Source organism: Lathyrus oleraceus, chromosome 6 (genome assembly GCF_024323335.1).
Source record: "Lathyrus oleraceus cultivar Zhongwan6 chromosome 6, CAAS_Psat_ZW6_1.0, whole genome shotgun sequence".
Classification (NCBI taxonomy): domain Eukaryota; kingdom Viridiplantae; phylum Streptophyta; class Magnoliopsida; order Fabales; family Fabaceae; genus Lathyrus; species Lathyrus oleraceus.
Window position 1 is genome coordinate 27,870,841 of NC_066584.1, and position 27,891 is coordinate 27,898,731.

Sequence of the window (27,891 nt, forward strand, 5' to 3'; positions counted from 1 at the left end):
ATCATGAATATGGTGAGAAGTATTTTGAAAGGAAAGCATCTACCCAAAGAATTATGGGGAGAAGCTATGCCGACATCAACATATATTTTGAACAGATGCCTGACGAAGAAGCTAGAATGAATTACGCCAGAAGAGTGTTGGTTTGGTGTCAAGCCTAACTTAAGTCATTTGAAGGTATTTGAATCTATAACACATAGACATATTCCAGATCAGTTGAGAAGAAAACTTGATGACAAATCGAGTCATATGATCCTAATAGGATATCATTCGATTGGAGGTTACAGGTTGTTCGACCCAATGATTAAGCAAGTAGTGATCAGTAGGGACGTGATCATATATGAGCTTAAGGAATGGAATTGGACTGAAAATGTCAAGAAGGATTCAATGAGAATCATATGTGAAGAACCAACAATTGAATTCGAAAAAGAAGTTCGACAAGAAGAAGTTAGAGGTCAAGCAAGCATAACCAGACCTCAAAGAACATGACACATGCCTACAAGGTTCAAGAATGTGTGATTACATCAGATGTTGTGGTCGATGATGAAGGTGAGGTGGTACACTATGCTTCCTATGTATATGTTGAACTAATCAATGCGACTGAGGCATTGAAGGATTCAAAGTGGGTGAAAGCAATGAATGAGGAACCGAAGCCCATCGAAGACAACAACACCTGGTAACTTTTCGAATTGCCTCAAGATAAGAAGGCAATCAATGTGAAGTGGGTATGCAATGTGAAGTTGAATCCCAAAGGTGAGGTAACTCGACACAAGGAAAGACTTATGGCAAAAGGATTCCTTCAGAAGGAAGAAATTGATTTTGATGAAGTTTTTGCACCTGTTGCTAGGATCAAAACAATCGGGTTCATTGTTGGTTTAGAAAATATGAACAACTGGCGCACATGCTAGATGGATGTGAAATATGCGTTCCTGAATGACCCCTTAGATGAAGAAGTGTATGTTACACAACCAGCTGGGTTTGTGAAACAAGGCGAAGAAATAAAGGTATACATGCTGCATAAAGCTATGTATGGAGTTAAGCAAGCTCCAAGAGCTTGGAATAAGAAGATAGACAGTTTCCTAAGGGAAAAGGAATTTATGAAGTGCACAACTGAGCATGGACTATATGTAAGAAGAAGCAATAGTGAATTGCTTATACTATGTCTCTATGTCGATGAAATGTTAATAACAGGAAGTTGTAAGAAGGAGATTGAAGATTTCAAACATGACCTAAGTGAGGAGTTTGGAATGTCAGACTTGGGAAATCTCTCATATATCCTTGGCATCGAATTCTACAAGAGTGCTAGAGGCTTGATGATGCACCAAATAAGATATGCAGGTGAAATACTCAAGATATTTGAGATACAAGATTGCAACCCAACTTCAACTCCACCTGAGCCTAGATTACAGCTGTCAAAAGACACAAACATGGTGTCGATCCAATACAGTACATAAGACTCATTGGAATACTTTGATACCTTTATCACAGAAGGTCTGATCTAGGATACGGTGTAGGTATGGTGACTAGATTCATGTAGAAGCCAGATGTATCACACTTAGCAGTAACGAAAAGGATACTAAGGTATCTCAAAGGAACTCTCGACTATAACATTTTGTTTCCTACAGCTGATGAAGGAAAAGAATGCAAACTAGTGGGATACACTGGCTCAAATTGGTATGGTGATGTTGAGGATAAAAATCTACAGTTAGATATGTGTTTATGCTAGGTGGTGCACTGGTTTCTTAAAGTTCAAGAAAGGAACCAATAGCGACATTGTTGTCATGTGAAACAGAGTACATAACTTCTTCTCTTTGTGCATGTCAAGCAACATGGATAGTGAATTTGGTCGAAGAGATCACAGGAAAGAATCATGGAGCGATTACCATAAAGATCGACAATATGCCTGCTATCAATCTGGAAAAGAATCCGATAGCGCATGGACGAAGCAAGCACATCGAAATGAGGTTCCATTATCTTCGAGAGCAGGTAGCAAAAGCGAAGCTGAACTTGGAACACTGCAGAACTGAGAATCTGATTGCAGACATAATGAGAAGGGAGTGGAGGTCGAAGTGTATAAGAAGTTAAGGTCTATGATGAATGTAGATAGCTTAGACATAATGAATTAGGTGGTGTGTTGAATTGTAATTCCTTTTGTCGAAGTAGGTTGCTCGACATAAGCAAAGAAGTGTCGAATCACTTAGATGTCAAAATGTCAAAGAGTACCTCGACAGTGATGTTAGACTTGGCTTTATTTGTTTGTTTAGTTAAGTTAGTTAGGTTAGTTTTGGGCTTTGATTGAGAAGTAAGTAAGCCCAAAATATATAAATAGGGAGTAATCCCTATTATTGTAAACACTTGAATTTTTCAGTTGCAAAAGGAATAAAGAATCACTGTTTGTGAGCAGAGAGAAACTCTGCAGAATCAATTCATCTTCTTCCCTCTTTCAATAAACCTTAACCCTTTTTTTCTCTCGTTTTCATCATCATTGTGCAACAATACAATCTTGCAACCAAGGTTGATTGATTTACTCGAGTGAAGAGTGAAGAACAAGAAAGAATTCGATAAATGTAATTGAATCTTGTTCATTAAGATTGACTCAGAAATTTCTCAAAATTTTGATTTTAATTCCAACATTTCTAAAAAATATGTATATATATAGTAAGGAGAAGAGCGATCCAAAACGCAACGGAATTTAAAAAAAAAATCATTTAGTGATCTTTACGAATGAGCATGATCAGTGATAGAATTGTTTCCTCTCACCACTAGAAAAACAGTTATTAGCGTCGGCCACTTTAAGACGCTAAAGGTGAAAAAACAAGACACTAATATGTGGTTAGCGTCGGTTTAGCGTCGGTGTCGGGCCTTGAATAAAAGTTGCGAAGCTACTGGGTAACGTCGGCTAAAGATAGGCCGAGGCTACGTAGCCTCGGGGTAACCGAGGCTAACGGGACACTAATGGGACCGATGCTATATTGTTTCAAAACCATGAAAAGTCAATAATTATGCTTAGCGTTGCCCTGTCCGACTCTAAAGTCCACAAACAAAAGTCAACATTTGTTGTATGCATCGATCGACTGGCATTGAGGTCAATTTATAAAACTCAAGAAAACACAGATAGCGTCTGTGTCACCGACCCTAAAGTCAACATAGAAAAGTCAATAATTATATTTAGCCTTGCATACACCGACTCTAAAGTCAACAAAAAAGGACAATAAAGATGTTTAGAGTCGGGTTGCAACATGACTTCAACTTCGAAGAAAATCAACCTCACTCAAACAAATTTTTTCAATCCACTCCATCAACCGAACAATATTATATTTATGGTAAAACATTTGGAAACAATCTCAAACATTCGTGAAAGAAACTACAAAAGTTCTACCCACATTAACTTTCAAAAAACATACACAAAAAGTAATCACATCCGAGATTAATTCGTTCTACTAAAAGTACAAGATTAATCTTCATCTAATGGCTGATCATCCAAATCGTCATCATAATGATGAGAATGTGATACAAAAGTTGAAGTGTCAAATTTCTTCATCATAAATTCCTTCCAAGCATTCATCTCCCTCTCCATCCTTTGTGCAGTCTCGGTAGCAGCTTTTGCAGCCTCGGTAGCAGCTCGCATTGCTTCGTTAGCCTCTTGTAATTGGGTCGTTGCAGCCTCGGCAATTTGTTCAGCTCTAATTCTAGCTGCTCTTTCAGCTTCTAATGACATCCCAAACATAGAGTGTTGAGGAGTTTGAGATTGTTGGGTAAAACTTTTTGATCCACGTTTTAGATTAATAGCTAAATCTGCAGCGCCATAAACCCGACCACGGTTACGGCCCCCAGCAGCCTCTGTCCATAGCTGATTTACACGCTCTCCATCTAACACTTGAACAACCTCTCCATTCCCTTCTTCAGTTGGCTGAAGTTCTGCATCAAACTTCTCTTTAAAAGTCTTCTGCATAATAGAAAAAGTAAGGAATACTTAACAGCAAGATAACACAAGCAACTGTATCATTCATATATGTATTTTCTATTTCAAGCATGTTTCAAGCATAAGGAATACTTAACAACTACATAATATATGTATTTGTACTGAATACTAGTGTTAATTTCAAAATTTGTGGTGGCGATATTGGTAACACTTTTGGAAACATTCTTATAATTAGTTTGGTGTGAAGTTTCTATTAATTTCTTTTTCTCTTTTGTGTTCAAGTACAGTTCCTCAAAATGTACATATTTATGTTTGTTATACACAAGTGAAAAATTCTGCTGTGTTGCTTCTGCTGTTTCAAATACAGTTCCTCAAATATTCTTTTGTGACATATAATGACTCAAATATTCTTTTGTGACCTATAATGACTGAAATATTCTTTTGTGAAAAATTCTTTTGTGTTTCAAATACAGTTCCTAAAATATTGATGCAGTAACATTTCAAATACAGTTCCTCAAATACAGTTCCTTAAATTTACTGACTTAAATTCTATTGTGTTTCAAATAACATTTCAACCATGTTGTAACTATATTTTCTATTAACAGCGCCATAAGGAATACATAACAACTACATAATATGTTTCAAGCATGGATGCAAATATTGATGCAGTAACATTTACGAGAACTTACATAAGTAGATGCAGCACGACTGTCAAGCCATTCACCATTTTTCCTCTTGTGTGTTTTTAAAAATAACTCATCGGGACGCAAATCCCTTTGAAGTTCATGTGACTACAAATAATCAAATAATCCAATAATCAATACAGAATACAAGTAAAACTGTCAAGATATAAAGAATCTTCATAATAATAATAATTTGTTAGGATTTTATTACTTACAAGTTGAAGTGCAACATCAATATGAGCCTTACGGCCTGTGGTGTGGACTGCTCCGCCTCTTGCGGAAGCTCGATTGGTCTTGTTTTGAGAAGACACAGCCAAAAACTCGATCTTTTTCCAATAAGTTTGAAGTTCAACCCAAGTTTAGCACCTCAAATTTTCCTTCCCCCCATTCATGCATTCATTTCATTTTTTTTAGGTCATTTATCATTCCATATTGCATTGCATCATGGCAGTCAGATTTGGCATCAAGAGGATCCTTTGTGCAGAAAGAGCAAGTCTTTCCTTGAGATGAAGGCCACATGATTATTCTAAAGAGCTTATATGAGCTAGGGTTCATTTTGAGGCAGTTTTACCAAGTGGCAGAGGCCCAAATTCATCAGTGCATTTCCAGGTCACTTGAGGACCATACAAGTCAACTGTGCAGTCAACTGTGGGCTATGATTTGAGGAAATGAGTTGAGACCCTTCATTCATGTTCATACAAGGCCTATTCATCATGACAAATATCTATCTTGAAGATTTTTGAAGTCAAATCAAAAGTTTCCAAAAATGGAAAGTGACATGTAATTCAAAGTTTCCAAAAATGGCAAGTTTTTCGACCACATTCAACTTGATTTTCCAACATCAAATAAGCTTCAAATGGATTTTTGGTGAACATGAAAGTTGAAGATCTTTCTCTCCTCTTTTCAAAAAGTCCAAGATCATGATCATCTGATGAATGGTTGAGAAGCTATGAGCAAAGGATCACAATGTGTACATGGAAGTTCAACATGGCATAACTTTGGCTACAAAACTCCAAATTGAACCATTCTTTTTGCAAAATACTCCTTGTGACCAAGAGATTCAAAAGCATCCATTGCATTGCATGAAAAGAGCTCACATGATCAAGTGTCCATTCAAGTGCGTTTTGGAGGGAAAATGGAGAATTCAAAATTGGTGAATCATACAAGCCTAATTCCAATTCCATCATGTTTGTTGGATGATTTTAAGTGAAATTGAACCTTGCATGGCACTGTTCACGTGCACATTTCTCATGCCACCTCTCATTTGCCAAATTGGTCATACACCTCATTTCTCTCTAATTTCCAAATAGCCAAAGCTTAAACTTGATTTCAGCATGATTAATGGGAAGTATATAAGCCAAATCTTAATCACATTTGCCATAACAACACATTCTAGATCTAGAATTCCATTTTCCCTCCAAAAATTCTCTCACTTCAAACTTGCAATTTCTTCACATAACTCATCAATTTTCTTACATAATCTTGTTCATTGAGCATTATTGAGTAGGAATCAAGGATTGGATTGAGGAATTTGGTCAAGAATCGTGCATATTCAAAGCTTGAACATGAATATGGAAGCTTGGAGATGAGCTGGATCTAGGTGAATTCAACGGTTAATTCGTGCACAAAGCTTCAAATCAAGATTACTGGAGTAGATCTGGAAGTTCTGGAGCCTTGAACACGTGGATTTGAACACTGCACATCAAGTAAGATTGAAATTCGATCCTCATTATTTGTCTTTTCATGTACATAAACTGATAGATCTCTTGATGCTGATGATGTTGATAGTTTTAGAATTTGAAATGGATAAGTATTGCTCAAGATATGTGGAATTAAAGTTTGTATGCTCAAAATGTTTTCCTTCAATCTGCTTAATCCATGAAGTTTTAGGCTTAGATAATGTGAGATTCGTGATGTACGTAGAAAGACCTTTCCATTGATGTATAGCATGTTAGTTTCTGGAAAAAATTTGGAACCTCCACCGGCTATGCAACCGGGGAAGACGAACGGAATCACTATTCCGGCCGTCTGGTTCGTGACCTAGGGCTTGGCATCTAGCGCGCCTGTGATCTTGCTTACTTCAGTTCGATTCCTACGCATGGCAATTGTTTTAATTAATTTTCCTCAAGCGCGCCTCTGAACCACATAACCTCTGTTCGAATCTTGCCTAGCGCATATTTCCATTTGATTTTCCTTGAGCGCGCATTAACCTCACACACCTGAGTTCGAATCCTCATGTGTGCGCTTCTGATTTTAATGTTGCATATTATTTTTGACCATTGGAGCGTGGGTTCAACACTGGCCTCATGCATGTTCTAATTTCTTTCGCATTTCATTTTTTACATGACTTTCATTTTTATTTCATTTTGTTCATCAACTTCTAAAAATCATAAAAAATAGCATACATATCCAAATTGATTCAATTTTTTTTCCATATTCTTGTTTCAATGTCTATTATTTTTTGATGTTTATTTCATGATTTTTACACTTCTGGATTTTTAATTGTGATTGTGTGATTGAACATGATGCCAATTTTCTATGTTGTGCTATATGCTTTGTGAAATGCTCATGTTTAATCTAATTGCTTTGAAATTTGACATGCCTGATCATAACATGTGACATGATTTTCTGGCTTTTGTTTGGCATTTTTATCATTTGATACCACTGTTTTGGACACATGAACATATGTTGTGACCTTTGGTGTAACATTTTGTGCCTTGCCTTTATGCATTTTCATTCATACACCATTTGTTTGCTTCTGGACTTAATTTTTGGTATGATGCTTGTCCATAACATGTTGTGTGCACATAAAAATTTTCATGATCATTGGATACATTTCTGTTTTAATGTGGATTTTCTATTCTTGATGTCTAATTTTGATCACATTGTTTGCCTTTGCCTTATCTCGTTCATGTGATGGCTTTGCCTTTTGAATTGGCTCTGGTCCTTTTGAGGAATCTTTCTTGTTTGATTGAATGTGCTTCATGTGAAATATTGACTTCTGTTTTGGTCATTTGACTTGCCTTTGACCCTAGTCTTTGCACTAGTGGTTTGTACTTACCAATTGAGCTTTATGTTTCAGGTTTTAGCATTTGGCACTAATGGTTGGTGTGGTCTCATTACTTGAGATGCCATTTGCTTTGATCACTAACTCTTGTTGTGTTGTAGGTCCTTTGATATGATGAAATCACTTGAGTGCTTGCATTTGTGACTTGCATTGTGTACATATTGGAAATGTCCCACTGTTGTTGACCGTTTGGTTTTCTGAATGCCATATTGACTGTTTGGCTTTTGTACAGGTACATTAGTTGCTTTTAGCTCTTGCTTGAGCTTTGCTTTGGAGTGTGGTTGGTATACCACTTAGGTAACCACTCTCTCACTCCATGTATTCTGGAAGTCCTGTCGCCTTTTTGGCAGGCATTTGGCTGAAGTCCTCCTTAAGAGGCAATGATTGTGATTGTTTACCTTTGTGCTAAAGACCTCCTTGTTGAGGCATGTTACTTGTTAAGTCCTCCTAAGTGAAGAGGCAATTGACAGATAGAAGTGATTAGCAATCAATCCCCTATTAGTCGTTGAGTCGTTCATTATGCTCGCACTATGTGCTGATGCTCTTGAACCTAACCCAAGATCTTGTATAGAGCCAGTCAAGTGGAGTAGGGTCCCTCATTCTGGATCCCCATGTTTTCATTCATTTGAAGCTCACCCAGGCCAGGGTTAAGATCTATGAGGTCTTATTCTCATTACCATTTTTGATCTGCTTACCCTGACGGTCAATGTCAGTGGTTAAGAGCCTCATCACACCCCTACAGTGTTGGCTTGTTTGTCGAGGTTGATATGACCCCTCTTGACTAAAGCCCAACCATTTGTATGAGCCGCTTGTTTGCATATAGAGTGTGATACCTGTTCACTTGTGATGATGTTTATTTGCTGTTTGTTTTGACTTGCTTCCTGTGCGAGTTAGGTTTTGATTAGAGACCTCAACTTAGGGATCGTTTGCATGACAACTTCTAGGCTCGAGTCGTAGTCTCCCTATTAGTTTGTTATCTCCATAGTCTCTGGTTAGGAGAGAGTTTCTCCCCTGTTAAGGGGAACTACGTCGCCCTGATTCTCATACCAGATGAGATACGTAGGCAGAAGATTGAGCGAGATCTCTCCGGGCACCCTTTTGTGTTTCTTTTCTTTGTTGTGTGGGTATGCACCCTTCTTCTTTTTGTGGAGTTTGTTAGGAGTCGGATGTAAGTCCATTTATTGGCATTTTGTTTCCTGTTTGCGTTTGTTTGTTCGGAGTCGGATGTAAGTCCATTTATTGGCATTCTGTTTCCTGTTTGCGTTTGTTTGTTCGGAGTCGGATGTAAGTCCATTTATTGGCATTCTATTTCCTGTTTGCGTTTGCTTATTCGGAGTCAGATGTAAGTCCATCTATTGGCATTTTGTTTCCTATTTGCGTTTGTTTGTTTGGAGTTGGATATAAGTTCATCTATTCGCATTCTGTTTCCTGTTTGCGTTTGTTTGTTTGGAGTCAGATATAAGTCCATCTATTGGCATTCTGTTTCCTGTTTGCGTTTGTTTGTTTGGAGTCGGATATAAGTCCATGTATTAGCATTCTGTTTCCTGTTGTGTGTTTCTTTTGACGTCTCAGCGTCTCCTTTCAGTGTTTGTTTCGGCGTGCGTTAGCCGAGCTACGAGTGCTCTGATTCTTACTCTGGTTAGAGAAGATACGTATGCATAGGATGCGATGTCCTAGCGAGCACGTTTCCCATTTCCCCGAACTACGTCGACTCTGATGTTTGTTTCTGAAAAACTATGTAGGCCCAGGATGCGACATCCTGCCGAGTCCCTTTCATCCTTCTTCTTCCACCTATTTATTATTCTAGTGTGTGCATTCTCTTTGAGCAGTTATTTAGCAATCTTTTCCTATTCTTTTGAGCGTGGATCCCATTGAGTACGACAGACGTGAGGGGTGCTAATACCTTCCCCTTGCGTAACCGACTCCCGTACCTTGCAATCTATGATCGTAAGACCATTCCTTTCCCCTTTTCAGGTTTACTTCGAGTGTTTCCTTTCCCTCCTTTGGGATAAATAATGCACGGTGGCGGCTCTGTGTTTTTTTCCCGCCGGTTGTTTTTCGCGTTGCGCCACCAAGCATCATCACCAATCCATGAAGGTCGAGTCCCTTTTCTCCTCGCCTTCCCCAACATGTCGTTTAATCGTTTTCTTCCTTTTTTTTCAAATGCGCTATAGACAAATGCATGATCGAAAGGATCCCACGAAACCTTCTCCTAAAAATAATTAAAATCACATAATTAATATTAATAACCAATTAGTTACTTTTTAAAATATAATTTGATCAACTTAAGTGACAAAAGTCAATAAATACTTACTCCAAACAACTTAAACCAATCAACTTTCGTATCAGGATCGAGTGCAGACCAATGATGTATATGTTTATAAAATTGTTTGCGTATCGCATAATTAATGGCACCTGCAACTTCTTTGGAAGGAACTAGCCTACAAAATATTGAAAGATTCAACTAAATAAGACTCACTAGCTTAATATTATTGAAAGATTCATGATGCAAACTGTAAATAAGATTCATGGTGCAGACTGTAAATAAGATGTGAACATGACAAAGTTAAGAATCATATGGATTGTAATATTGAAAGACTATGTCAAGTATACAATAATAAAACTACTAAATTATTAATATGGATAGTAATATTCTCAACTTGCTTAACAGGTTATATATATTTCAGACAAAATACAATAATAAAACTACTAAATTATTAAATTATGAGAATATATATGACTTACCCAGTACCAGATGGTTTTATAATAACTTTCCCATTCTCATCCATTGTTGGCACAAGAGGGGTAATAGTTTCTTGACCCACCGCCTCATCCTCATCAGCATCCACATCTTCCTCCTTTGCCAAATTTGAAGGGCTAGCAATTGTTTGAAGGTTTATACTTTGAGGGCCAGCCATTGTTTGATGGCTTAAAGTCGGAGTAGGCATAAAACTGAATTTCTCAAAGGTAGTGGCATGAACAGGTACTACAGTTGGAGCTGGTGTTGGCATCGACGATGCAGCCTGCACGGACGATGTTGCCTGAGCTGGTGTTGGCATCGACGATGCAGCCTGCACGGACGATTTTTTAGAAGCTGATGTTGGCGTTGATGATGCAACCTGCACGGACGATGCTGCCTGAGCTGGTGTTGGCATCGACGGTGCAGCCTGCACAGATGATTTTTTCGAAGCTGATGTTGGCATCGACGATGCAACCTGCACGGACGATGCTGCGTGAGCTGGTGTTGGCATCGACGATGCAGCCTGCACACACGATTTTTTCGAAGCTGATGTTGGCATTGACGATGCAACCTGCACGGACGGTGCTGCCTGAGCTGGTGTTGGTGCCGATGATGCATCCTGCACAGACAATGTTGTTTGAGCAGGTTTCCTAACGATATGCTTCTTGTTAATTGTGCGATTTCGTTCTTCTTGAAGTTTTCCTGGTGCTAATACCTTATCTTTTCCACCTCTTTTAGTCATCTGTTGTCATAAAAATAAAAGGATTAGTCAGTCTCACACTCTTAACATAAAAATGCCAATTAATAAATAAGAAAAGAAAGAAAATCTTCAAAACTTAATACAGTGTTCAGCACAAACTGACTTGATTTTTAGGAAATAGAGAAATGAAGAAAAATGATAGAGCAGACCAAAACAAAATTAAAAGTAAAAGAAAAGAAACAATGTTGTTTCTGATAATTCAAATGCAGTTGCCAAACATTATCATAACACGCAAAAACCCCTCCAAACATCAACAACTGCAAAAACCCCTCCAAACATCAACAACTGCAAAAACCCCTCCAACATAAATAAAAGAAACAAACAAATGACAGGATTCCAAGTAAAAGCAGTAAACTCATGTAATCATATGGATCGATTAACAAGCTTTGTGGGATAAGAGTTAGTTTTTCTTTATTACTAGCAGCAGACCCTCGGCCACCTTCACAAGTCACGACTGACCAGATGATCTAGATCAGGAATACCGTGAAGTGTTCTAGAGTCTTCCAGTCAGTTATGCTACAACATGAAGTAAGAATGGTACAAAACTGCAAACATCAATTTTTGGCAGTAAAAGACTAAAAGCAATATAAAAAAACAGCAAAACTAGAAAGAGAAACTAGAAAGAAAAGAAAATTTAGTTCTGCTTCACCCTTTTGTTTCTATTTGAACCCTCATTCATGTCACAACACGCTTATCTTCACCAATGCCCTCTATCTGCTTCACTAGTAGAGCAATCAAAAATCTCTTCAAACACATCTAATTGTGACATGTCACGCAAACAAGATATTGCTTCAATTTCTACATTGGGTAGCGTAGGTAACATCCCATCAGATTGATAAGGTACTTCATCCTCTATGTTTTCAATCTCTACGCGACCCCTTGGTTTTGTGGTGATTGCCGCACACCATCCACGCATATCTCTATACATTTCTGGATATGGGACATAATACGCTTGTCTTGCATTTTGCGCAAGGATGAAAGGATCATAAGGACGATAACGTTTATCCATCTTAATATCCACAATTTTATATTGTGGGTGAACCTTTGTGCCCGTATTCCTTGTTGGATCAAACCATTCACAATAAAAAACTGGAATCTTATGCTTCATACCAAAGTAATCTAGCTCAAAGATATGTTTGATTATTCCATAAAAATTAGTATTTCCTCCTTCTGCAAGACCTTTCACGTGCACACCACAATTGCTAGTTTTTCTACCTTTGCTCCATTCTTCAGTATGAAACTTGTACCCATTGATAAAATACATGTTCCATGATATGGCCATTGATGCAGGACTGCGAGACAAGGCAATTATATCTTGGTTAGTAACTCCATTTGTCTCCTCATTTACATATTTCTTCAGCCATATGGGAAACTCTATATGTATGCGCCCAGATGAATTTTCTATATCTAGAGAGTGGTTCTCTAAGAATATGCTGAAATAAATCACACGATTCATAAGTAAATATCTATTATGATATGCATCAATAATTTGATTGAATATATTATGATGCACACTTACTCAAGATATGGTTTAACCTCATCACAATTTATCAAGACATGCACATGTGAAGACTTCCATTCCTTATCAGATAGAAAATATTTTTGTGACTTCCCACTTGGTCGACCGCCACTTTGTAGAATGGACATTGTAGGTAGAATGTCATCATTGTCTAACTGAGGTTTGTTACTAAGATTTATGGTTGGCAACAAACGGAAAGAGTTGAAATAATGAGAGCAAAAGTAATTTGTCTCGCGATGTATATAATCACTACATATGGAACCTTCAACTCTAGCCTTATTTGTCACTGCCCTCTTTGAGACTCCCATAAATCTGCACATTCAATCATTCCACGTTTATTAATTTATGATAAACATGCAATAACTTAATAAAATCAACCACAACAATTACCTTTCGAATGGATACATCCATCGGTATTGTACTGGACCACCTAGAATTGCTTCTTTGGCAAGATGGATTGGAAGATGCTCCATTGAGTCAAAGAAACCTGGTGGAAAAATCCTTTCCAACTTGCATATGATAATTGGAATATTCTCATCCAACTTAACTAAGTCGTCCATCCTTAATGTATTGCAACAAAGATCTTTAAAGAATCGACTTAGCTCAGTTAATGGTTTCCAAACCAAATCTGGCAATGAATGGAATGCAATTGGGAGTAAACATTCCATGAAAACATGACAATCATGGCTCTTCATCCTATGCACCGTACCCTTTTCTACATTGGCACACCTACCGAGGTTTGAAGCATAGCCATCTGGCATTCTCAATTCCTTAAGCCATTTACAAACCAACTTGGCTTCAGATTTGGTTAGAGTGTAACTAGCCTTTGGTTTACCATTCTTTCCGTTTTCTAAGGGTTGGAGCTCCAAGTCCCCACGAAAGCATAATTTAGCCAAGTCTTCTCTTGCCTTTTCATTATCCTTTGTTTTGTCCTTAACATTCATGACAGTATTAAATATATTATCGAAGACGTTTTTTTCTATGTGCATCACATTGAGGTTATGCCTTAACAAGTTATCCTTCCAATGTGGGAGATCCCAAAAAATACTTCGCTTTTTCCAATTGTGATCCACTCCATACCCTTCGAATTCTTTCCATTTCGCCTCCCATCCAATTTCAGTAACTTTTGGAAAATTACTTATTACCGCCCATATATCTTTCCCTGTGGAAATGGGAGGTGGCTCATTGGTCACAACCCTATTTTTTAGGAAACTTCTTTTACTCCTTCTGAAGGAGTGATTAGATGGCAAGAAACGACGATGACAGTCAAACCAGGAATTCTTATGGCCACTTTTCAAGGTGAAAGCATCAGTGTGTTCCATACAATGAGGGCATGCCAATTTACCTTGTGTTCCCCATCCAGATAACATACCATAGGCTGGAAAATCATTAATTGTCCACATCAAGCAGGCTTTCATGATGAAGTTTTGTTTTGTAGATATATCATAGGTCAATATTCCATTGGACCACAATCGATGTAGATCATCAATCAATGGTTGCAAGTAGACATCTATCTTTAATTTAGGGTTTTTAGGTCCGGGTATGAGGCATGCCAAAAACAAGTATGGTTTGGTCATGCACATTTCAGGGGGGAGATTATACGGAGTAACTATTATTGGCCAACATGAGTATGGAGAAGCAGACGCTTGAATGTAAGGAGTAAAACCATCTGAACACAGACCCAACCTTACATTTCTAGGTTCCCTAGAAAAGTCAGGATATACACTATCAAAATGTTTCCATGCTTTTCCATCTGACGGGTGGCGAAGGATGTTGGAACTATTTTTGTTCATGTGATGCCATCTCATTTCAGTTGCCGACTCAGTTGATGCATACAATCTTTGTAATCTGGGAATGATTGGGAAGTAGAACATTCTCTTCACTGGGATATCTTTGTACTTTCCCATGCCAGTCTTGCGAGGAATGAACCTAGGAGCATTACAAAATTTGCACTCTGATAGCTTGTTATCATCCTTGTAATATAACATACAACCATTCTTACAACAATCAATCTTCTCAACCTTTAGCCCTAACTTAGATACCAACTGTGTTGCTTGGTAATAGTTCTCGGGCAAGCATTGTTGAACTGGACATACACTTTTAAGCATTTGTGCAACAAAATATAAACCTTTTTGTGGACATGCCAATTAGACCTAATTTCAAGAAGTTGAGTAGATATTGATAATATTGATTGGGTAGCTCCCTCATAAATGGGCTTGTTGAAAGATATCAACTTGTCATAAAATCATTTGGCATCTTCGTTGGGAAACTCATCCTCCGCATATTCCTCAACTTCTATGTTATCATTCACGTGAGAGAATACTCCATAAGGCCTAAAAGCATCATACACCATCTGATTCATTGCCTCAATTTGGTCATCATGATGCACATGCTCACTACTATTTGAATCATTCCTTGTATTAACATTGAGCTCTACTTCTCCATGTTGAGTCCAAATCCAATAGTCTGGTTGAAATCCATCTCGATACAAGTGAAGTCTAACATTAGTTGGTGTTCTTATCTTGAGACACTTGCAATTTATACACAGACACCTTATCCCTCCCTCAGATTTACAAATAGGTTGTTTCAAAGCCCTCTTTACGAAGTCTTTAACCCCGCGAACATACTCTTCTTTCAATCCGTGTCTATTGGAATATACTCTATCGTACATCCAAGTACGATCCATTTTCTATAAGGCAAACAATTAACTCGTCAACCACTGAAAATTAAAACATATATTAGACAAAAATGAATGGTTGATATAATTATCCTACAACTACAAGGAAGAACCATATATAATAAATATGTTCTGAAATTTGTTTTTGAAATGGAGCATATGCTACCTCATTTGGACTAAAGACAATACTGTCGAAAATATACATTACTATGCTTGCTTAGTGCTATTAAAACTTTATAATGTACTCAAGGACAACCATGTTCCAGAGGAATAATAGTTTTATGGGAAGGCTGCTAGTAAACGTTCTTTTTCCTGTCGGTAAAAGAAGTAAAATAATAATTTTTACAACCAGAACAATGATAAGACATCCTTAACTACTGGAAATGCAAAAGTAAAGAAAGAAACCAGTATGTTTGATAAAGATATGTACATCCTGCTCCAGCCACACATGATAATGGCTCAGTTAGTAAATACCTTTGACCTTTCTATTTTGCTAGGCCCTTTAAACCAAACCATAAAATATTCTGCTCTACTAAAAAAATCCTGAAATGTTCAAGTTAGGTAAATCTCAGCTTATTGGTTGATTGGTTGTAGGTGATTGTATATATATATATATGTTGTTTAATATGCCTAGGAATATAATCTTAGCAGTAGGAAACAAGACATTCTAATGGAAGTTCAAGAATGATGTAGTGAATTGAAATATGCTTTACTTTCCTGCAATTTTGATTTCTTTTCACTATTGCTCCTTTCTCCTAATCCTACTTATCGCTATTCGGGTAAAATGGCTAAGTTAAATTAGCAAGAAAATTAACGGATCTGATGCAAAACTATTTGAAACTTAACCAGTCGGATGCAACACATTTTTATAATCTTGATAGAACATACAGTTGCCATTTAGTTTAAAATAAGCGATGCTTATAAGATACAAGTAGAAACTATACAACTTTCACAAACACAGGTAGAAACTATATAGCAGAGCAATCAAAATCACATTTAACACCACACATATGTTCATAACAGGAGTATCATAGAAACTATACAGCTTTCACAAACACAACTTTCACTACTGATGCAAACAGTTAATAAATTTGAGTCCAGAAAAAACATTTCCTTCAAAATAAATTATAACCCCAACCTTGAGAAATACTAACTGATGCAAACACTAACTATTGCAAACACTAACTGTTCAGTCTGGTTCCAAATTAACATAGGGATGACTAACCTTGAGAAATAGTTGTCTTTGCAAAATCCCGGATGATATAGTGCTTCGGTTCCAAATTAACTTGCATTCAACAACTGCTTACTGCCTCCACTAAGTAAGATGAGCATTCTTGAAAACCTACATTCAGAAAACCAATTAGCAAATAATTTGATTTTTGTAGTTTCAGACTTAAAGGAGACTTTAAACATATTTGGAAACAATACTAAACTTGGAAAGAAAAGTTGTTTCCAGCATCCACAAAGCCGATAGTTCTGGAAAACCTACATTCAGAAAACATAAAACATATGACTATCTCATACTCATTAAACCAAAACTCCATGGAAATCACTTGAGATGAATATGCATTACCTTTGATGATTCAGAAACCCTTTAACGAGGGATTTTGAATTAGGGAATTAGAGATTCTTCAATGGATTCACGAATTAGGGATTCACGAATCGGTTCACGAAATAGGGAAAAAAGTGATTAACGGAAAAAGGGATTCACGAATTAGGGATTGAAGAACCAAAACTCCATGGAATTAGGATTTTGGTTTTGTGAAATGAAATGGAGGGAGAGTGAAATATGACGAGGGAAAAGGAAAAGAGGGAAATAAGCTGTTGCGTAATTTTTGGTCCGAAATAGAAAATTCCATAGAGTCCGCCAAGCGGACTCTAAATAATAAATAAAATACTTAAACCTTAAATATATATATATATATATATATATATATATATATATATATATATATATATATATTATAGATAAATCAATAGAAAATGTATATGTTATAAGAATAGAGTCGGCTAAGCAGACTCTAAGTAAATAAATAGTAATTAAAAAATAATGCTACTAGATAGAATCAGTCTCACCGACTCTAAATAAATTAATTAAACATTCTTCAAAGATTACATAACAAGTAGAGTCGGTTTCCCCGACACTAATAAAAAATAACATGTCTTAAAAGATGTACCTAGATAGAGTCCGTTAACGTAGGCTTAGCCGACACTAATAGTGTCCGTTTCGGTGGCCGACTCTAAACTAGGAGGCTAAAATGACATATTCTAGTAGTGTCTTGGCGATTGAAATCTTTGATGCAGATCTACGGAGCGATCAAGAACGTTGAATGGTGACAACACCTCTACTCAGTCCACGCGAACGGATTCCTTCAATCTCAGTGCTAGCTGTTACGAATGAAGGCTTTGAGTGAAAGAGAGAGAGAGAGAAACGAAATTGCAACTGCACAAATGCTTCTGCACAAGGGTTCTATTTATAGAACCACTTGTGTGGGCTGCAAGCTAAAAAGCCCACTTAAGTGTATGTGGCCCACATCTTATAATATGCCAAAATCACTTAAGCGCGTGATACCTTACCATATTTCGTATTCTACTTAAGTACACCGTACCTTACGATGTTCTACAATTCACTTAAGTGAACCGTACCTTACAGTGTTCCTTAGTTACTCTATCTCTCATCAATCCGTCCTTTTGTGTGTGACCCTGTAGGTTTTCGCGGCATTGACAATTATATTAAATCACGTATTTAACATAATAAACAATGAGCGGTATCTAGCAACACATCACTGCTACCCAAGACACGAAAATGTCATGTGATATGACAAATCCTTTTGTGATAATACTTATGTGTACACTTATCCTTTTGCCCTTATGTCTATATTGAACATAAGGCATAGACCGTGTCATCCTTGTCTAGTTCAATATTGGGCCCGTAGACATTTATCCTGTTACGCGGGATGGGAAAATTCCATCTAGGTCACTCATGTCCCTCAGCATGCTTCGCGGAGTACCCATCAATTGTCTTTATGGTCATCCAGTTACGGACAATGTTTGATCAACAATAAGGCACTCGACTCTACATCTAGGATACATAGTGGTTTCAGGTCAAAGGGTGGTATACACCATTATCACCATGAGAATAACTTATGACACTTAGCATAACATTCTATATAGTATTCTCATAGCGGGTCAATCCAGTATAAATATTACTCTCAATATTCATACTTATGTTTAAGACTTAATAACTCCTTATCCATGATCCATGAGATGTGATCATCAGTCTATATACGTAATAGTCTTAATGCTTTAATGTTATCCCACTTCACAACAAAGCTCGACTACGGGTACTTTAAGAATAAGGTCCTTATGTTTAATGGGATCTCATGATTAAGTCACACTTGATACATTAAACGGACTAACTATTCTGGGGACTTTGTTAAACAAACATAATAAAGAAAAAGCCTTTTATTATTAATAAATAATTCGATACAAGTACCAAAAGTGTTGGCCTCTAGGGCTTACACCAACAATCTCCCACTAGCACTAGAGCCAATCAGGCATACCCCTAATGCCCATAGATCTAGTATGGCCATCACGCTTCTGCTGCGCAAGAGGCTTTGTCAGTGGGTCAACAATATTGTCAAGTGTAGGTACTCTGCATATTTTCACATCTCCTATATCTATTATCTTTTGAATGAGGTGATAATGCCTAAGTATGTGTTTGGATCATTGGTGAGATCTAGGCTCCTTAGCTTGTGCGATAGCACCATTGTTATCACTAATGAACTTTTTTATCCAAACAACTTCCGTTACCGCACTTAAGGCAGTAATATACTCGGCCTCAGTTGTAGAATCGGCAACTGTATCTTGCTTTGAACTTTTTCAGCTCACAGCGCCACCGTTTAAGCAAAAGACATAACCAGATTGCGATCTAAAGTCATCCTTATCTGTCTGGAAGCTAGCATCGGTGTATTCAATTACAGCAAGCTCTTCCTGACCTCCATATATTAATAATGAGTCTGTCGCACCTCGAAAAAAAATGGGGATACGACTTCAAAGCGAAACGCGATCGCACGCTCGCAATGATGGACTGAACAGAGTCGCCACCGAACTTTATTTATTCCTAAAAAGGAAAGGGGAAATATCGATAAAACCCAAGACAAAAGAAAGGATAAGATATGGTCATCGCAACCAATATCAGGGTTCGGGAGTCGATTACGCAAGGGGAAGGTATTAGCACCCCTCACGTCCGTTGTACTCAACGGGAACCATTAGGTCAGTTGTGTGCGTTAGTGTTAGTTTGAAATGTTAGGCTTTTCGAATTATTAGGTGGGAAAGAAAGAATAGAAGAGAAAATAATTTTTTTTGGATTTTTGGCGAAGGACTAAACCTAAGTTTTTTATTAGTGGGCCTGACAAGATTTAAAAATCCTGCTCCTACGTATCTCAAAAGAGAAATCAAGGCTTACGTAGTTCTGGGTAGAAAAATGTTTGTTTGTTGGTCGATTTTAGCAAAAGCTATACTGTATTAATCGACGAAAACATTGTTTTACCCAAAACAGATGAGGAGTGGACGCATACCACACATCGAACGGATTTATAAATCTACATTCGGAAAAGCGTCATTTATCTCTACTCAACAATCGTGGCCGAAACATTGTTTTGTATCACTTAAGACAATATATCCTTCATTTATGAAAAAGGTTTTTGATTAGTCGCACGACGGCGAAAAAAGAGTTTAATTGGTTGGGTGTATTTTGAGTGATGGCGAGAACTTGGATGAGCGAGATATACATCTCGAATCCTAGCCTCAGGAGTGCACGGTATACACCATGTTCCATTTCCATCTTTATTGAAAGAGTTTAAGATAGGAATTAAGTATTTTGGAATTTGATTGAGAAAGAGTTTGAAGAAACCGCATTGACAATTTTAGACGATGGCGAGAACTTGGATGAGCAAGATATACATCTCGAATCCTAGCCTCAGGAGTGCACGGTATACACCATGTTCCATTTCCATCTTTATTGAAAGAGGTTAAGATAGGAATTAAGTGTTTTGGAATTTGATTGAGAAAGGGTTTGAAGAAACCGCATTGACAATTTTAGATGATGGCGAGAACTAAGATAGGCGAGGCATACATATCGAATCCTAGCCTCAGGAGTGCATGGTATACACCATGTTCCATTTCCACCTTTATTGAAAAAGTGTTAAATAAGATTTAGGTATTTTAGATTTGATTGAGAAAGGGTTTGACGAAACCACATTGACAATTTTAGATGATGGCGAGAACTAAGATAGGCGAGGCATACGTCTCGAATCCTAGTCTCAGGAGTGCATGGTATACACCATGTTCCATTTCCACCTTTATTGAGAAAGTGTTAAATAAGAGTTAAGTATTTTGAGTTTTGTTGTGAAAAATGACTTGACACTAGATCAAGTATTGATGGACGTTTAAGAGAAATTTGAATGAGTGTTTGGGAGAAAACAAAGTGGATAAATTTGGATGATGGCGAGAGCTAGGATTGGCGAGATATATATCTCGAATCCTAGTCTCAGGAGTGCGTGGTATACACCACGTTCCACTTCCATCTTATTGAATAGGTCTTAACTATAAATTAATATTTTTTTTTGAGTTTTCATTATAAAAAATGGCTTGACGTTGAATCAAGCGTTTGATGAAAGTTTGAAAGAAATGGAATAGAATAGGAGGGAGAAATGAATTGATTTGTTTATTGAGAAAATACTCGACATTGGATCGAGTCCTATTTTTTGTATTTTTTTTGAAAATGGTTGATTTTATTCTTATGTTAGTATTCAACTAAACAATCAAACAAATAAAGAAATAAAACAGTACAAAATTATTACACATCGGGGGAGTGGGGTACATTTTGTCAAATGGGGATTCAAAATCATGAAATAATTAAATCGGGCCCAAACAACAAATGATGCAAAGTATGAGTGTAAGTGCAAGAGAAACCGACTCATTGTAAGAAAGCCCAAGAGTAAGCCATGTGAGGTTGATGGTGATGCTTAAAAGCAATCGACTTACAAGGGTATGGAAATGGGCTCGATATTGAATCGAGAAAAAAATGATTTTTTATAGTTTAAAGCGGTTTTGAATGGATGATGAAATTAAAAGAAAACAAATTTGTGTTATTAAATGATAATGAAACTATGAGTACGGGAGAAATTATAATAAAACATAAACATAAAAAATGAATGCTAAAAGAAATAAAATGCTACATATAGGTATCAAACCCACTCCACTAAAGAGTATGAAAATTACCCTCTCTCCACTAGACCATTTATGACTAGTTATTATTTTAATGCTAATTTGGATAAATAAACCAAGATAGATTAAAAATTAGAATTAAAATAAAAACTAATATAAAAAACAGTTTGTTGGACTACCAAGAAAAACAGAAAATTAAACCCAACCGCTTGGCTGTTGGGTTTTTCAATGGAATATGAATTGAAAATGTAAAAACATTTATTAACTAAAATTTAGGAAGTTTAAACGTGTTTCAAAGATTTATTCTGTTTAAAATGAATTAAAAGAAGAAAATTGGCATAGTGTAACAGAAGCCTTTCCTCGTTCTCTCCCAATCTCACTTGCTCAAAATCAACCTCTCAACCTCACGTCTCTTTCGTCAAAAAAAACAATCTCCACACATCTCTCTCTCAATCGCACCTTCCCCCCCTCAATCGCTCTCAACCTGCGCTCACCTCTCTCAATCGCTTTCACCCATTTGAACTGTACCAATCTCACACCCTAATCTCATCCCAAATGCACAATATCCACAGCTTTAAAGAAATCCGAAGCTTACCTTCGGTGGCGGTTCGGTAGTGACGGTGAGGCTCGGGACGGATTTCTTTACCTCAAAGCTTTCTCCTTGAAGTTCTTTGCCTTTGCCGTCTCAATCCAGGTATTTTTTCGTGGTGTTTAGGATTAGGTTTTTTTCTTCTTTTCTTTTCCGCCTCCAAGGTTTTTCGTCCCCCAAGGTTTTTCGCCTCCTCACTGATTCGCTCTCTCTTCCTATTTATCTCTCACGAATTAGGGTTTTCAGATTTGGTATGGTGGAGTTCAAAAGGGGTCTCTGCCAAATCCCTTTAGGGATTCTCAGTTTTGGATTGCCCTATTTGATGCTAAATCAGAAACGGTAATATGAACTCATGCTTTCTCTTTGAATTTTGTCTTAATGCCAAATTGGGATTCTTTTTGAAATTTTAACAGCTTTGACTAATTTACCCTACTTTTTTTTACTGCAGTGAAATTGGTGAGCTTTGGTTTGATTTTGCCTTGTGATTTCAATGTTTTTGCTAGGTTTGATTTTCCCACTCCCACTGAGTCCTGTCAACACAATGGTGTTAGGCTTGCTGCACTTAAAAATCCGAAGCAGGAGAAGAACTAGGGTTGTGAAAACCGCGATAGCAGCAACAACATAAAGTTGATCGGTGGGAATTTCACGAATGTAGTCATTTGCGACATTCAACAGGTGAGAAATCTGTTCCTTCCATTGATCTAACTTTTGCATTGTGAAATTTGGTTTTTTTTTGCTACTGTTGGTTCTGCCATATTATTATCACCGAGAAGTTCATTCCAATCTGGATGAAGAGAATCATCATCAACTTGCATTAACTGATCAACCCACTCCTTGAACTCCGTTGTTTTGGCATTTCCACCCAAGACGTTAGAAGCACTGTACTCCACATGATCATTCTGGATGGGAACATTATCAGGAAACGGAAGCATATCTTCAAAGACGTCTGTTCCCCAGGAAATAGCATCACTTTCTTGAGGGAATGGCATAGAATGCATTTCTGAAGCAGGGGGGGAAGGGATGTTATCAAGGAGCTCAGCAGGGTTTGAAAACATGTGTCCAACACTTCTGTTGTTGGAATTAATCGATGCAGTCCTCATCGAGGATGAGGGATAAGATGAAGACATAGCTCCCACAAAAGGCTTCCAAGTGAATCAATCAACTTTGTATGACTTTTCAATTACAGATGAAAATGGTATCGATCTTGTATGTTTTCAACTTTGATCGTATAATTGTGTGTGAAATCTTATTTGTAATCCCATGAATCGAACAAGTCAAATGTGCAGGTACTGCATGAAGATCTTCGGACTTCAACACGAGCTTGTGATATTAACATGAGATTGTAATGTAGCTTCGTCAAGCCCATAGAGAGCATCAATCAAGTGCATTCGTAACGACGCATGACCTTTAGCCATCTTCATTCCTAACTCGCCGGCAACACCAAACACAGCTAGTGTCGATACTGCCGCATCAAAAGCATGGCCTTTTGTCAACTGCAACAAAGGCAGCAATGAGTGCAGTGACAGAAACCCGGTTGTTGTAATTTTGTTGTGGATTTGTTGATTTGAAAAGCCAATACTACTGTTGTGAGGCGAATTCTGCAGGTGTATGTGTGTTAAGCTCTGCTATGCATTTATCCAACATTCAAGTTGCTTGGACTTCAATGGTTTGTACCGTTGCTTGAAGTTTGTATGTCATGAAGTTTTGATGTCAGTTTGGATTCCTTCCATCCTTGCTTACATGAATGCATTGGTGTTGCTGTTTTGTTGCGGGACTGAGATATACTTTTTTTTTCATTTGAATTGCTCATGATGTATGCCATGAAGTTTGATGTACGTAGCATAAAATGTATATGAATAACCAATGAGGCATATTGTAATGCTTATGTAAAATGCTTGTTTTAATAACAAAAATTACTTATGATTTTAAGGTTGTAACAAACTTGGTTTGAATGAAATGAATTTGCGGTTATAGAAATGAATATGGATTTTAGAAATAAATCTAAGAATAATCAAAATGTCAATTTAAAATAAAATAAAAAACCAACAAAACCAATTAAAATCGAATCAATCTATAATTTGTTAAAATTACTTTGATATCAACTCTAACATTCATTTGAAAATTAAAATCAATTAGAGTTTGAACCATTAGTAAAACACAATTAAGATTAACTTGAAATTTGGGATTAGACTTGTTTTGAAATTAAAATTAAAAAAAAAAAGTCAAATATTTAGAATCCATTTCATAATCAAAACACCATGATAAAGAAAAACTAAATAATGACCAATGTTTATATAAAAAAAATATATGGATTTGGGAATGAATGATTGTCTTTGGTCATGAATGTATGCAAATGAGCATTTGGTCCTGATTTGGTCCTGATTGGTACCTACTCAATGAGCATCATCAGGATATACTTGACAGCTACCCAATGAGCATCATCAGGATCAGATTGGTACCTACTCGTTGCACTTAAAGCATACGAGACATTTGATCGAGTACATAACATGACATACATGATAGATCCTATTGCAGATACATATGGAATCTTATTCATGTGATCCCTTTCTTCCTTAGTTGAAGGGGATTGTATTTTTGATAGACACAAGCCAGGTTGCATAGGTATGAATCCTTTCTTGGAATCATGCATATTAAAGTGTCTCGACACTTTGTCTACGTATGTACTCTGACTTAGGCCAATCAACTTTTATGATCTATCTCTATAGATCCTGATTCTGAATATATAGGCTGCTTCACCTAGGTCCTTCATAGAAAAACATTTCCCCAACCAAGACTTTACTTGTTGCAGGGTAGGGACATCGTTTCCAATGAGTAATATGTCATCTACATATAATACCAGGAAAACGATCATTGTAATATCCCATATTCCCTTAAATGCTCAATTAGTTGTCAGTTAAGACCAATTGAGTTCCTATGTACTCTATCTATTATCATTTGTAACAATTGGAGCTCCTATGTGCTCTAAATGTTGTCAATTGAGACCAATAGAGTAACCAGTGAACTCTGAAGGGATTAATTATTAATAAAAGAGACAAACCAATATTAATAAGTACAAGAGAGGACATTTTTGGTAACATTAATAATTGGTCAATTGGTACTGGAAGATGAAATATCAATTGAGATATTTTATTACTACATAATATATATATATATATATATATATATATATATATATATATATATATATATATATATATATATATATATATATATATATATATATATATATATATATATATATATATATATATATATATATATATATATATATATATATATATATATATATATATATATATATATATATATATATATTATATGTTATATATTTGTGTGGTGTAGAAAGAAAAGAAGAAGTGGATAAGAAGAGAGGTAGTAGGTAAGAGAGAAGTAGAGATATCAGAAAGAAAGAAAAGAAGAAAGGATAAGAAGAAGATAAGAGGAAAAGAGAAGAAAGAAGAGGAGAAGAAGAAGACTCATGGAAGAAGAAGAGGAAAGTTCATAAACTCGTCATCACCACCATCATCTCATCTTCATCATCATCATCACCAACTTCACATCTATTTCACCATCTTTATCTTCAAGGTGAGTTCTTAGATAGATTTAGCATTTGGGGGAAAATAATCCATGTTTGGGGGTTAGGATTTGTGAGAATTTGTGATGAGCTTGTTGTGTTTATACTCCCCTTGGTGCCATGTAGTTGTTGTTGTTGTATGTTGTTGGTGATCTTTCATGTTGTCTTATGAATGGATGTTATGTTGTGATGGATTAAGGTGTTGTTCCTTGTTTACATGATGCTCATGTTGGTTGGGTTGATGGGATGCTATTTATCATGATCTTCCGTTGTGGAGTTGTGTGCAATAAAGATATTGCACATAGTTCTTAGATTTTTATTATTTAGGCATTATTGTATAACATGTTCCATTGATATTTTTAGTTTGGACATGTATATATATATATATATATATATATATATATATATATATATATATATATATATATATATATATATATATATATTGATGCCATTAGGCACTTTTCTTGGATCAGTACCAATTATTAACACTTGTATGATATTATTCTAGATATATATTATACAGGTTGTTACAGTTGGTATCAGAGCAGGTCGATTCTCGACCTAGCCTTGAAACATCATAAGTAAATCTATTCCTGCCTCATATGTGTGTTTAGCCGACATGATTCTTAATATCACTGTATGTAGTATTGGGCCTGATCAACCTAGTATTATGTGCATGGTAGGTAGGATCATGGTTGAGTGACCACGAGGACTCCGAAGTGTGGGTTGAACTTGTGCTTTGAGGATAGGCTCAAGCCAAGAGTTTGAAAGTAAGGAGAACTGGATAGCCCGATTGAAGTTTCGGAGGAGTTATGATTTGGGTATTATGGAATTGAAGAGTAGTGTATCATTCAAGCAATTCTGCGGTGTTAACAGAGTTGAGAAGTTGAGGATCTCTATTGGATGAATTGTCACAACTTTAAGAAAGGTGTGAATTGCTAGTGGAGTAAGATATACTCACTAATATGGAATAAGTATTGTGAGTAATTCCGTATGGTAAAGGAGAAAGGATGGTTATGTTACACATATGTCATAAGGCCTGGAAGTGAGGTAGTGTATCAGTGTTTCAGTTTATAAGGCCACTAAAATATTTTGGAAGAACGAGATTACTTAATGGAGTATATATATTTGGGATTGTACGTTGCAAGTGGTTAAGGACTTGAGGGATAAGGACGTTCAGTTTTGTTGGGAGCCTAAGGTAGTGGTGAAGTCTAAGGAGAGACTCGAGGACATGGCTGCCTATTCCAAGTGAAACATGTATGGACCAAATGGAGGTTAGAAGATAAACCAAGTATGTTCAGTCTTAGAAGGGAGATCGGATTTGGGATAACTCGTCAGCGGTTCAGTGTTAGTAAGAGACCATTATGGAATGTTGAGTTACCTAAGGATCAATTATAAGAGTTTGTGTTGGAAAGAGAGAGAACACACATTATATAGTCATGGAAGCTCCGGTGAGTTTTGGTTGTAGGAGATTTGGTTGAGGAGAAGAGGAAGTAAGTTGGATTTAAGGAATTCTAGTAGAATGGTTTTGTAATTGGAACTGGGAGAATTACCATAGGAAGATACGTGAACACCGAGTGTGGAAGTAGTATGGATGTTGCAATACAACTGTTGTAATGGGGAACATTTTAGATAAAGGTACAATGGGACCGTTAAGATTCATTAAGACGAAGTTATGGGCGTGCAGTTGATGATTGTTCGCATCGAGGATTTCTAGAGTATGTAGTGGAATGGAGGAAGTTAAACCTTGGTATTAAGAGAAGTATGTGATAGCAACATTATGGTCACAAGTAAGTGTAATGGATTTCTTGTCTTGAGATGGATGTAAAGTAACATACATTTTGTGGAGTGGTAAGTCTTGTATTCTAAGAAGTTGAGTTGATGATAGACAAGCCAAGCTGGAGCATGTGGACTAAGTGTAGGATGTTGAATGTGTTAGGTTGTAAGAGCTTATTGGGAGACAATGAGGATTGTCCGTAGCAAGTCATCTAGACAAGTAACCCCGATATGATGAAGTGTGTAGTAGGTATTGGGTTAGAAGTAAAATTCCAATCATAAGTGTGTGGCAGTGATAAGGTTCATCTTAAGTGCATTTTATTTGAATTACA

At 36.7% G+C, this 27,891-nt stretch overlaps 1 protein-coding gene across 1 annotated transcript; it reads right to left on the bottom strand.

Moving 5' to 3' along the window:
* Positions 1–11,866: 11,866 nt before the first annotated feature.
* LOC127093808 (uncharacterized) lies at positions 11,867–14,796 on the bottom strand. The gene is made up of 3 exons (XM_051032710.1): positions 13,079–14,796; positions 12,689–13,000; positions 11,867–12,602 (listed from the first exon to the last, which is right to left on the bottom strand). The coding sequence occupies exons 1-3, from the start codon at positions 14,794–14,796 to the stop codon at positions 11,867–11,869; spliced, it is 2,766 nt and encodes a 921-aa protein (XP_050888667.1).
* Between the last annotated feature and the right edge of the window lie 13,095 nt (positions 14,797–27,891).

Excerpts from the sequence above, each read along its gene's own strand:
- LOC127093808 (XM_051032710.1), bottom strand. The coding sequence starts at position 14,796 with ATGCTTAAAAGTGTATGTCCAGTTCAACAATGCTTGCCCGAGAACTAT. Across the intron at positions 13,001-13,078 it reads TGGATGTATCCATTCGAAAG|ATTTATGGGAGTCTCAAAGA; the intron begins GTAATTGTTGTG and ends TTGAATGTGCAG. Across the intron at positions 12,603-12,688 it reads GAGGTTAAACCATATCTTGA|CATATTCTTAGAGAACCACT; the intron begins GTAAGTGTGCAT and ends GATTTATTTCAG.